Genomic DNA, 12,482 nt, shown 5'->3' on the forward strand with positions numbered 1-12,482 from the left:
CGTTGATATTTTTTGAACCCCTCGTACAACTCGGAGCTCGAGGAGCGTCAGTGCTCGACTTCGCACGACACGTACCCGCGCCAGCTGCAGGTTGTCAGACAGCCATCATGGTGGGTGGAAAACGGACGGGCTACACCGCTGACATCGTCGGAGCTATGGGCCCCACCATCACACATGTGTTTCATCCATGCCGTCCATCTATTTGTAGAGATCATTTTACAGTATGAGTCCAAAAATGTGGTATAACCATATCTTAATTCACAACTGGGTCAACAATTTGGATGGTCTAGATTGACGTAAAGATATGAAAAAATAACATTTAGGTTAGGTTTTGGGTTAAAAAACAGGGTATTTATAGGTATACCCCTCCGGGTCGGGTCTGTTCGGATTGGTTCGGACCGGATCTGTCCGGGTACAGTGCTATCCGAACCTAATCCGAAATTAAATCGGATCTGACCGATCAGAATTGATCAGGACCGATCAGACCGTCGGTTCTGTTCGGAACGGTATTGATGCACTTATGCCCCGAAGCGGATGGCTGGTGAACCACACATCAGCTATACAGTTGCGGTAGGTACGTGTCGTGCCAAGACGAGCACTGACGCTCCTCGAGCTCCGAGTTGTACGAACGTTCAAAGGAAATCAAAGTTACATGGGCCCCATAGTGATGTATTTATCATATCTAAACCGTTCATCTATTTTTAGAGATCAATTTTCAGCATTATCTAAAAAATGAATCATATCCAAAGATCATCTGGACTACACCACAAATAGCAGCAGAGATAATGATTTTTACCGTTAAACAATTTGTAGGGCCCACATAACGTTTATTTTCCATCCAATCTATCCATAAGGCCACAAAGAATTAAATGAAGAGAAAAAACAAATTTCATATTGATCTAAAACTTCCGTGACTCAAAAAGGATTTCAATGCTAGACGTCAATCTCTGCTTCTTTTTGCAGTGTGATCCACTTGATAGTTAGATCTGTTTCATTTTTCGTTTTAAGCCTCGAGGCGAGCTCGCCGTATGAATGGTCGGTTCGGATATAACACATACCTCATGATCAAACTCGCAGAACTTGCTGAGGTCAATACAGCAGCTATATAGCTGGTGTGAGGTACACCAGCCAATCCGCTTCCCTTATGCGGTTATGCCCTGCCTGATGAGTGGACCAGACTGATCTATGGGGGCAAGACATGCTGAGAGTGGGCCACACCTGACGGATATTCACACGTGCGACTCTTCAGCTCCGCACGCAAATGGTATAAAAGGGTGTGGGGATGAGGCAAAGAACTCCCAACGTTCAGAACGCCATTGCCGTAGGAGAGAAGCACGCGGGCATGGAGGCTCTGAAGGCATGGAGAACATCGTCTTTCCCTTTGAAACGGTTTGTGGTCATGGCGACCACGACCACTAGGGCGAGTGTGGTGAGGTGCTGCTCCACCTCCACTTCCACCTCCACCTCTACACGGACCCCCAGAGGCAGGTCCTCTTCCTCTTCTCCTTCTTCCTCAACCTCCGATAGAGACGCTGTTCGTTCCATCCGTCTGAAGAAGGTTTCTCTTATCTTTTCCCTTTCTCTTCTTTACTTCTTCAAGCAAGCTTGCGGCATTATATATTTTGAGCTGTTTGCTGCTATACTCTGTTTTCCTGAAAACTTGATTTTTTTATTGGATTTTGGTTGTTTACTTCAACATCGGCACTGGAGATGTATTATCCGTGCTCTTGATGGCATTGTTGATTCTTGTTTCCACGACCATCCGTATGTGTGGCATACATTTACCTCAATCCAAACCGTCCAAATTGTGGACCCCACTTTTTAGCCTGGGTACACCCTTAGAATAAATTGTCTGAAGGATCCTTATATTCGAGAATTTTTTTTTGGTTGAATTTGGAATGTTGAGTATTTTCATTCAAACCATTGATTTGGCAATGTGGTAGCTGCTTGTTGGAGAGATGAGATTTAATCCTCAGGTCGGTATGAGCGCATGAGCTCAGGCCAAGGTGCGAGCCAGTGTGGAAATTGGTTAATTGGGTGTGTCTGCACATGCAGATCCTGCACAACACTTGCACCTTGATTGATCTCTATAATATACAAGTAGAATTACCGTGAAAAAAAAAAGAAGAAGAAAAAAGAAGAATAAGGGTCAATCAGTCACGTCATGGTATGGAAGGAGATGAGAAGGGTTTCTAAGCAATTAAAAGGATATATAGGTAATTTAGGGTGAAGCCATGTCATGGTCTTCCACCAAAAGAGACTTGCATTTTACAACCACTTCTCCTCCCCTCTCCCAAAACTTTCAAATTTACCTCCCTCTTCATGTGCATTGCATTTGCTAGTTTTTCTGCTTTGTTTTAAAGCTATTAATTAATTGGTTGATGTGGTCTGATTCTTTTGATCATTACTGAATGTGTTTTTACTCACGAAGAGACATGTCGATTAATCTCCGGGCGCATATTAGTGGATACGATTCTTCGCATCCCATCTCAACCAAGATTAGGAAGTCTATAAACAGGGCTTTGGCTTAGATTCATATGCACAAGAAATAAAAAATAGTGTTTTATTTTCTTCTTTTCATTTTCTATTCTTCAATATCTGGCAGGATAATAGGGTGTGCTCTTGTTGTCTTCTTGATCAAATGGGCTGTGCAAACTTCATTCATTGCTGATTTTGCTGGCCATTGTTTTCTGGAGACTAATATGTTGATAGCTGTTGCATCGGATATTCATTTAAGACAGTTTGAGACACCAAACAATTTCTCTCATCTCGTTGTAGTACGAAAGATTTCTGTGAAGCTAATTTAATATGAGGAATTAAACTAATACAAATAAATGATGTTATTACTCTAACTTAATCTCGCTATGTAGAGTTACGCTTGTAAACCTGTTTCTATCATGTATAAACTTAGTAGATACACCAACATGCATGTTAAGGACTGGAATGCTTTAACTAGTCCTGATATATTTAGAAAGATATGTCCAAGATTACCCCTCCTGTGTGTGAGGGATAAAAAAACAGAAGAAAAAAAATAAAAAAAGAGGTGCTCCTGAGATTCGAGATTTCAAGAGCTTTTGGCCAATCCCAAGACCGACACTTCCGCCCATCTCACAGCCTCCATTGACAATTGTCACAACTCCCCGTTGTCAAGCTCGCTGCCCGTCTAGGGTGGCACAAGGGGATGGAGCCTCACTTCAACGACATTGAAATGAAGACCATAGGGACTCTAGGATCTCTCGGGTGCCGACGCCTCAGGAGGAAGGTTCCAAACTTGGTCCGCTAGTGAGAGTTATTTGTTCTAGATCTAAAAGATCCCGTTGTCCCTGGAGCGGTTCGAGGGTCAGGGCTCGACATTGAGCGACTTGAAGCCTCTCTCCTTTTCGGTCTTTCCCCAGAATGTTTAGATAAGGGAGTTTATTCCTTTGGCCATGAGGAGTTGAATGGAGATTTCATCTAAGAATACACCGACTAGAGGAGGAGAATGGAAGCTCGTAACTCTAAGGGCAAGTAGATGGTGGAGGAGGATACCCACTCCAGGGTTTCCGTTCAGGTCCAGAGCGGTGGAAATTGAGACAAGGAGGTGAGGGCGGTTCTCTCCAATCGTCGTGAAACTTCTGATGTCTGGATCCTAGCAAGGTAAAGGTATGAAGAAAAAATCTGTCTAGTTGAGAGAGAAAGGTAAGAACCCTCTGAGAGGAGCGTCCCACCCTCTTCGTTGATAGTTTCTCGGAGGAGTGGATGGATGTTCATTGTTCTAGAGTGTTTGGGAAGTTTGGTAAGGAGGTAGAGGTGGTTATCACTAGGGTTAAAGGCTCTACCTTGATTAGAGGCTTTGCCTTTATAAGGATGGAGAAAGATGAGGACCTTCTGAAGGCTATCAGAGGCTTGCATGGAGTGAGCTTTTATGGGAAAGCTATCAGGGTTCATGTCGTCTATTTTGGGCTAGATAAGGTTAATTCCGAGACTGGAGGGAAGGATCCTTTGTCCTGGTCTACGAAAGCTTCTTCCCCCCCTCGACACCTTCCAGGGCCTTTGCCTTCTCCCCCCTCTTTGTGGTTGTAGCTTGGGTCCTAGGTTCTCTTTCAAGGAGGCACTTGTGGGGGGTCCCTCCTTTGACCTCCAAATAGGTGTTCTGCCGGCTTCAACCACCCCTTACGCCTACCAGCCCTTTTACTCCCCCTTTTGTTTATGCTCTCCCCCCTTAGCCTCTCGTTCCCCCTCCTTTTGCCATCTCGAGTACTGGCGAGGACTATCCCACGGTCAACCTCAACCCGAAGCTTCTCCCAAAGGCCTTGGAGGCTCTCTGATGGAGCTTGGTACCTTCCCTAAGGCAAGGCTTTTCCATTATCGATCTATCCACTTGGTTTCAGGTCTTATGCAATATGGGTTTTGAGCAAGTCATCCTAAGATATCTAAATCCTTTTGTTTGGGTCTCTCTCCATTGGTTGGAATATATAAACAAGGTCATCGACATTAGTCACTGACACTATATCGAGCTGTTGGAATCACTATGCAGATGGTTGGAATGGTCTTCTTTTGGTTTCTCTGATGTTTGGTTCTTGCTTTCAGGTATCCCTCTCGAGTTATATGGTTTGAGGGCTTTTTCTTGTCGTTGGGGTAATGTCTGGGTGAGGTGGTTCACATAGATCCGGCGATGACGATATGGGAAGAGCTCCGATCAGTCAGGCTTTGCATTCGTATTAGGAATTTGAAAGTGATCCTGAATTTCATATTTGTTAAGATCGGTGAAGAGCTTAAGCTTAAGGTCTTTTGTGAATCAATGTGGGTTAAATGTACTTCTAAGGCTTGAGCGTGCACCATAGGTTATTATGCTTAGCTTCCCCCCCCAATCATTAGTGGGGATGACAACATTTCAATTTAGTACTCCCGCAGATCTTCGTTGTTGATTCGGCAAATGTGCAAAGCGTGTAGTGTGTGTGAAGTTCGTAATGCATGTAGAGTGTGCGACATGTGTGACTTCCCTCGGCCAAGCATGCCTTTTGATTTTCCTGTCAAAATGAAAGAAGCAGAGTAGCCCGTGTGCCCCATTGGGACGGGAGATGCGTTTTAGGATCACACGATCTCCGCTGGAGCCTTAGGAGGTGATTCCGCGGCATGTTCTCTGTCGTTGGGAGTATTTAATCTTGGGTGTGTCTCTCCTCCCTCTAATTGGGTGGGCCTTGGGCATGATCGACCTACGATGGATCTGGTCGAAGTAGGCCATACAGATCAGGTGTCCACTCAGGTGCCACGTCACCCACAACCTCTTCCTGCTCTTGAAGATATTTCTAGCTGGAGATTAGTCTCGGGTAGCACAAAGGACACGAACCTTAAGGAGATCTCAACTTCTGTCATAGTCTCAAGAGTGGGTGGCGGCGTGGCACATCGAGAGAGGGAGAGCAGATCTCATCCGTCCTTCTTCCGTCCTTGGGCCTGAGCCTTTCATAAGAGAAGGACACTTGTCCCTCGGCTGTTAATGTTAATTTGGAGAAGGGGACACTTGTCCCCCATAGCCCCATTGCCCTATTGCGCTAGATCGACGACCAGAGAGTTCTCTCCCAATCTCTCCTTCGGTTGTCTATGAGCGGTTCCTCCTCTTGCGATTTTGGGGAGCTATGTCTCTCCTCCTCAATCCCCCCTTGTGTAAGAAGCTTCCCCCTTGGGTTAGAAGATGCTGCGGATGTTGCCATGGTTGACCTTGTGATGAGGAGATCACATCATGTACACCTTTGCGTACATATCAGAGGAGGAGGCGAGCTGTATCGATTTTTCTATGGCTAGGCGAGTTCCCGTGTTCATGTTGAAGACCCCATGTGCATGTGCGAGCATCTAGAAGACCCTACACTGGAAAGATGCACATGGGTTGCTTTAGGGAGTGATTTTGGACTCTCGGATTTGAGGGATGTGACGATCGAGCCTTTGGATCGCATGGATTACATGATCGGGCTGTTGATCGTGGACCATTTTCATCATCATTGGACATTATTATGTTTTAGGATTTAGTTTATGATTGATTTATGCTCTGGACACCTTATGAGTGATTTTTTTTTTTTTTTTTAAATTTTTCATTAGACTAGGGTTATTTTCGTCAAAATTCACTAAACAGGGTTTTATTTGTAATTTTGGAAAAGGTCTTGAGGCTATATAAAGAGAGAGAGAGAGAGGGGGTGGGTGTGACATCCTCATTGTGATGTGATGATGTCTTCCATGTGACTTGGAAGGAAGATTGGTGTGAAGCTTATTTTCATCAACGGAAGTGCGAGGCTTCCATCTAGCTCCACCCTCACATCTCTTTATCAACAATCGATGTATTCCTTCAAGTTCTTCGTTGCTTCTTTTCCTTTATTCAAATCCATCAACAACTTTTTGTTTCTCATCATTTATACATTCTTCAACGAGCCAAACCCTAGAAACCTAAAACTTAACTTGCCTAGCCCACACGTGTGACCATACGGCCACATGTGTGAAACCATAGGGTTGGTTGTACGGCCCCACCCTTGCTCCTTTGACCTTCCATTACCTATACAACAAAACCCTACATTCTCTTGTCCAAACGCTAACTGTAAATCTAGAAATCCTAAATCTTCTTATTTTCCCAAATTGCCAAACCCTAGATCTTCTCAATCTTCAATTAAACCCAAATCCCTACATTCCCTCCATCCAAAACCCTAATTCCTTTATCCTAGTACCTAAACCCTTTAACCCCTTTACCCAATTTACCCTATTAACCATAATTCCAAGTTTTCCCCAATTTCCCTAAAGCGCTAATTTCACCCTAGGTAGTCTTAGACCTTTCTCTTTGAAATATGTTTCACCCTATGCTATTTGGATATTCCGACATCCATTAGATCCGAGTTTCCCTTATTTAATGGTCTTGTAGGATGGTCTTGGCAACTTAGGCTTGAATTATGCATGATCTCCTTTTGGAATCTTGGTATTTATGATGATGGTAGCAAGTTTTGTGATTTTTATTAATTAATTTAATTTTGCTGATTGATCTCTAACAATATTTGAGTTCATGCATCGGTCCTACATCACCCTTGACTTTGAGTTTGGATCCTCGGATCAAGGAGGTTGGGACGGTTCTGATGTCTCTCTGCCTAGATCTCCTTTTCGGTGTAGAGTTGCAGTTGCTGATGTGAGTGCTCTTCCTTGCTCTCTGACCTCGATTTTGCCGATCCCTTAGCTGCCGGCCCTGGAAGTATTCATCACTCCCCCTTCATCACTAGTCCTTGCCAACCCTCATTCTCAAGTCCAGGTTTCCTTCATCAGTTTTGATGTTTCCTCCTCTGGAAGTCATCAATGGATTCCAATGGCTTCTCTCAGGGGTTTATGGTCCAAACCATCCCACCTTATGGGAGTCTTTCTGGGAAGAATTATCTCAAGCTTTTGATAAGTGGAATCTCCCTTGGTGCATAGGAGGTGACTTTAATGTTGTTTGTTTTATTCATTAAAAATCTTCTAGCTCCCGGATCACCTCTAGCATATGGGGATTTTCGGACTGGATGAGTAGACATGAGTTGGTTGATCTCCCCTTGGGGGACATCAAGTATTCCTAGTCCAATGGCCGGTCTCCTCTAGTTATGTCTCTTCCAGATAGATTTGTTGTATTGCCCCCCTTGGGTTCATCAGTACAAGTTTGCTTGCCAAAGTTCTCTCGAAGCCCACTTCAGACCATTGGCCTATTCTCTTAGAGGTTGATGAGATTAATTGGGGCCCGAAACCTTTTAGGTTCGAACTTGGATGGTTACAAATGGAAGGTTTCCATGATCTTGTTGCTGATTGGTGGCCTTTGTTGTTGAGGGGTTTCCGGGTTTCACACTATTAAAAAAGCTTCAGATGCTCAAGCAGAACCTGAGGATGTGGCATAAGAGGTTTTTAGTCTTAGGGAAGCTTAGATGACGGCATTGCTCAATACAATTCAGGCCCTCGACTTAAAGGAACAAGATGGACCTCTGTCGGAGGAGGCTATTGCTAGAGATAAGTATAATCAGGATTATAGTTCTCGGTTAAAAGAGGAAGAAATCAAATAGCGTCAGTGGTCTCAAGCTGTTTGGTTGAAGGAAGGATATCATAACACTAAACTCTTTAATAATATTGCCAATGTCCTGGCGAGAGTCAATTGTATTTCCTCCTTGGTGTTGGATGGTAAAAGGGTTACTGCTAAGGAGAAAATCTGTGATGTTGTGGTGAGTTTTTATTCCTAGTTGCTAGCTTCTTATAATTTAGACTGTCCTTCAATTGATAACTTCTCTTTCAACTACATATCTTTTGAAGAAGCTGAATCCTTGGAAAAACCCTTCCTCCTTAAAGAGATTAAGTTTGCGATATCTGAGTTAGGAAGTGATAAAACACCTGGTCCTGATGGCTTTCCTATAGTTAAAAAATAAAAGTAGAAAATCTTTATGGCATCTTGTTAAAGATGATTTGATGAAATTCATTGATGACTTCTTCGACTCCAATCGTTTGCCCTCAGAAAGTACTTTTATAGCTTTGATCCCAAAATTGGAAGAGGGGTTGAGAACCTTAAGGATTTTAGACTAAAGTTTAATTAGCAGCTCTTACATAATCCTTGCTAAGGTCCTTAGCCAGAGGCTAAGAAATGTGCTCCCAAACATCATTTCCCCTTATCAGAGTGCTTTTGTATATGGGAGGCAGATCTTGGACAATGTTTTAATTGCTCACGAATGTATGGATTCTTGTTCTAGATCTGTTTCTGCTTGAGTTATCTGTAAGCTAGATTTGGAAAAAGCTTACGATCTTGTTGATTGGTCTTTTTTGAACAATATGATGGGCCGGATGGGTTTTACAGAAAATGGAGATGCTGGATCTTAAGCTTGTCTCTCTTTAGCGAAGTTTTCGGTTTTAATTAATGGGTCTCCTTTTGGCTTTTTCAAAACCTCCCGGGTTTAAGGGGTATCCCCTGTCCCCCTTTCTCTGTCCTGGTACTGGAGGCTCTATGTCGCATGCTCTCTAAAGGGCAAGAGGAGGGTCTTTTCTAAGATTTTAAGCTAGAAAATTTTCCAAGTAGGATCAACCATCTTCAATTTGTTGATGGTACCATGCTCTTTTGTGAAGCTAAGGATATAATGATGGATTTTCTGAGTATTGCTATCTGCTGGTTTTAGGTTGTCTTAGGTCTCATGGTTAATTTTGCTAAATGCGAAAAATTTCAGGATCAATTTATCTAGAGATGAGGCTCTATCCTTTGCTGATTCCTTTGGTTGTAGTGTGGGTTCCCTCCCCACTACTTATTTAGGTCTCCCTCTCTGTGTTGGCAAACCTCCTCTTTACCTTTGGGACAAAGTTATTGAGCGCCTAGAGCAAAAACTCTCCCTCTGGAAGTGTAAACTTCTCTCTTTGGGGGGCATGATTACTCTCATGAAAACCTCTTTGTCAAATCTGCCTCAATACTTTGTCCCTTTTCTCATCCCAAGTCGGTAATAGTTCGAATGGACAACATGCGTAGAGATCGCAAGGGGGATCTACTTCCAAGAAGTTTTCTTCCTCAATTGGAAGGAGGTTTTAATGCAGGGGCATTTTCATACTAGGCTCGAGTGGGGTTGCCTGTGGGATGTAGGGACACACTCAGGGTAGGCGGCCCGTGTGAGGCGGGCCCCACTCGTGTGAGGTGGGTGGCTCATGTGAGGCGGTACCCATGTGATTTGGGGCCCAAAAGGGGGGTTTGACCGAGGTCCTAACCCATGAGATGTGGGGCCTGGGCTATGAGATAAAAGGATTGATTTGCCATCCTCTATCAGTTTGAGCTTTTAAAGCAAGTGGTTAATTGTCCTGCATCAGGTTTGCTCTCCATATTCAAAAGGTGGGGTGGGTATTAGATGATTGGATCTGGTCAATGAGTCCTTGTTGGGTGAGTGGATGCAGAGGTTTGCCACGGAAAACTCCCGTCTTTGGAGGTCTGTAATTGCTGCTAAATATGGTCTTTGCACTGGGGGGTGGAGTACCAATCCCTCTTCTCTTCGTCTTTCTTCATTCTTATGGAAAGGTATTTACCAAAGTTTTCTCTGAACTCAGTTTTGTCCTAGGGAAAGCGGATCAAATTCGTTTTTGGGAAGACCCTTGGTGCAGGCACTCCCCTCTCAAGTAGTCCTTTCCTTCCCTTGCTTCTCTAAGCTTAGTTAAGGACATTCTGGTGTCGAATTGCTTCTCGGGGTTTGGAGATAGTGGCCTTAGGAGGAATTTGCTTGATGAGGAATTTCTGGACCTTATGTCTCTCCTTTCACGCCTGCGAGGACTGTTTTCTTCTGAAGAAGACAATTCTCTTTCCTAGAACCCATTAAGCTCGGGTGCTTTCTCGATCAAATCCTTATACAACCATCTTGCTTCGGTTCACTTGTCTGGTCCCTCTAGTCATACAGGGAGGATATGGTCTTATGGAGGCCCCCTTAAGGTGGTTACTTTTGGTTGGTTCTTTGGGAGTAATCGTATTCTCACTATCAACAATCTCCGGAAAAGGGGCATGGTCTTGCCTAATGCTTGCAGCCTCCATCTTCAACAAGAAGAAACCATCAACCACCTTTTCATCCATTGTTGTTTTTCTTCGAAGATCTAGTCTTGTGTGATGCGGATGGCTAGAATTTGTTAGGTTATGCTTGAAGACGTTGGAACCCTCTTTTCTTCTTGGCATGGTGAAGATGGGGGGCAACTGGGTAGGAAGAAGTGGAGGATCTTGCTTCTTGAAGTCCTTCGGTACATATAGCTCAAGAGAAACAATCAATGTTTTAATATAATGAGAATCTTGGAGGCGGGGATCTTTAGCAAAGTTCTAATTTTGTTTAGGGACTGGGCTCCTTAGGAGTGGTGCTTTTCTTTGGAGGTTTTTGTAATACCCCGGATTTCCGCTTAGCAAGTAGTGCAACCGTGTGCCTACCTCTACTACCTACATGTCGGGGACTCTTGTGCATGTTGAAGACACCGTTACCCCACATTTTGTTCTGCACGCGAGAATGCATTGTCTGGCACCTCTGGCGGGACTTGAATAGTCCGTGCGTAGTGTGCACTCGTGCGACTTGACCTAGCAAAGATCGAAAACCCCCTTTCATGTCGACAATGTTGTCGCCTCGATTGTTGTGGTGCTACCCATGTGCCAATACGATGCACCGTTAGGGCGCTACGACGTGAAGAACCCAACACCCCATGTGCGCATGTTGCTTGTGAGAGAAGTAACCTTAGTGGGCTTGGGACCATACGCATGTGTGCTAGGATCCCATGGAGCTAAAATCCAAATACAAGTCCATTCACAAAAATCCAAAATAAGAAGACTAATATTTCCTATGCCTCTTACACCCCATCATAATCATGCCACATCACCCCCCACCACCTTACCTTTAACCAATGCATGTCAAGCTTTTGTCCGCCTCACCATCCATCTCATCATCTCTTCACAAATGAAAACCCGTTGTCTTGCCAAGTAGACAATCCACTATTGCACGTTCTCTAAACTAATCATAAGTTTCTAAGCATGTCTAGCCACCTCATCATCCAATGGGGCCAAAACATGCCCGTTCTTCTTCCATATCATCCCATTCTAGACCAATGCATGACCCATTGCATCCACATCACCTTCCACTTAAGCAACACTTCTTTTTCACCCAATGTATGTCTCCCATCTTGCCATGTCACCTTTCCACTACCTACCATTCTATACTTAAGCCAGAGAGAGGGAGCGGAAGAGGTGGATTACTTGGAGCAAGATCCAAGCCATTCAAACATTAACTAGGTGGGCCTTCCTTCTCTTCCTTGATCTTCTTTCTTTTTCTTTAATGAACTTTAAAATGGGACCTTGATCTTGGTAGGAAGTGGAGTTGGTGCCTCTAGGTGGGCTAGCATCTTTGTGGAGGAATCTAAGGGAGCTAAGCCATCTAAAGTCTCAAGTAGGCCTTTCTTCTTCTTGATCCTATATATATATATATGTGTGTGTGTGTGTGTGTGTGTGTGTGTGCATTAAAGTGGGCCTTACCATGCAAATATGGTGGAGTTTGGGTGGCCCAAAAACCACATCTGAGTGGGCTGCCTCTTTTAAGGAAACAATGGGACTGGTCACATTGTTGAAAACTATCTGAGGGGGCCATCTTAATGAAATGTGTTGTATATAAAATCTGTCCAATATAGTGGTCAACACTAACACCCTTCTGAACAGTCTAGATTTGTGGGGTCCACAGATATGTAATTGGTCCTAAATTTTGTTTGATGATATTAGACTTGATAGAGCATGTATGTACCAAATTTGGGGTCAATTTGATCTGTCTAGCCCCTTCATCTGATTTATGCAGTTCGGACCAGGTTTACTGTCCAGTGTAGTGGTCAGCACTGACACTCTTCTTAATGGCCCAAATTTGTGGGTTCCATAGATATGTAATTGGTCCCAAATTTTGTGTGATGATATTAGACTTGATAGAGCATGTATGTACCAAATTCAGGGTCAACCCGATTTGTCTAACCCCTTCATCTGATTTATGCAA

The 12,482-nt window shown here is 43.9% G+C and overlaps 1 protein-coding gene across 4 annotated transcripts in view; it reads left to right on the top strand.

Annotated features, from left to right (window-relative positions):
- The first annotated feature begins 1,285 nt into the window (after nt 1-1,285).
- The window catches only part of LOC131239771 (lysine--tRNA ligase, chloroplastic/mitochondrial), a 128,017-nt gene continuing 116,820 nt past the window's right edge, over nt 1,286-12,482 (top strand). For 3 of the 4 annotated variants that reach the window (XR_009168376.1, XM_058237635.1, XM_058237637.1), the window contains exon 1: nt 1,287-1,558. Coding sequence is in view for 3 of the 4 variants with exons in the window: in XM_058237635.1 (XP_058093618.1) it covers nt 1,343-1,558 (216 nt within the window). In the remaining variant the exon portion in view is untranslated. Of the gene's footprint in view, nt 1,559-12,482 lie in introns of all 4 variants that reach the window. The other variant, XM_058237636.1, reaches the window with a different exon arrangement.

This window comes from Magnolia sinica, chromosome 3, assembly GCF_029962835.1.
Source record: "Magnolia sinica isolate HGM2019 chromosome 3, MsV1, whole genome shotgun sequence".
In the NCBI taxonomy this organism is placed as follows: domain Eukaryota; kingdom Viridiplantae; phylum Streptophyta; class Magnoliopsida; order Magnoliales; family Magnoliaceae; genus Magnolia; species Magnolia sinica.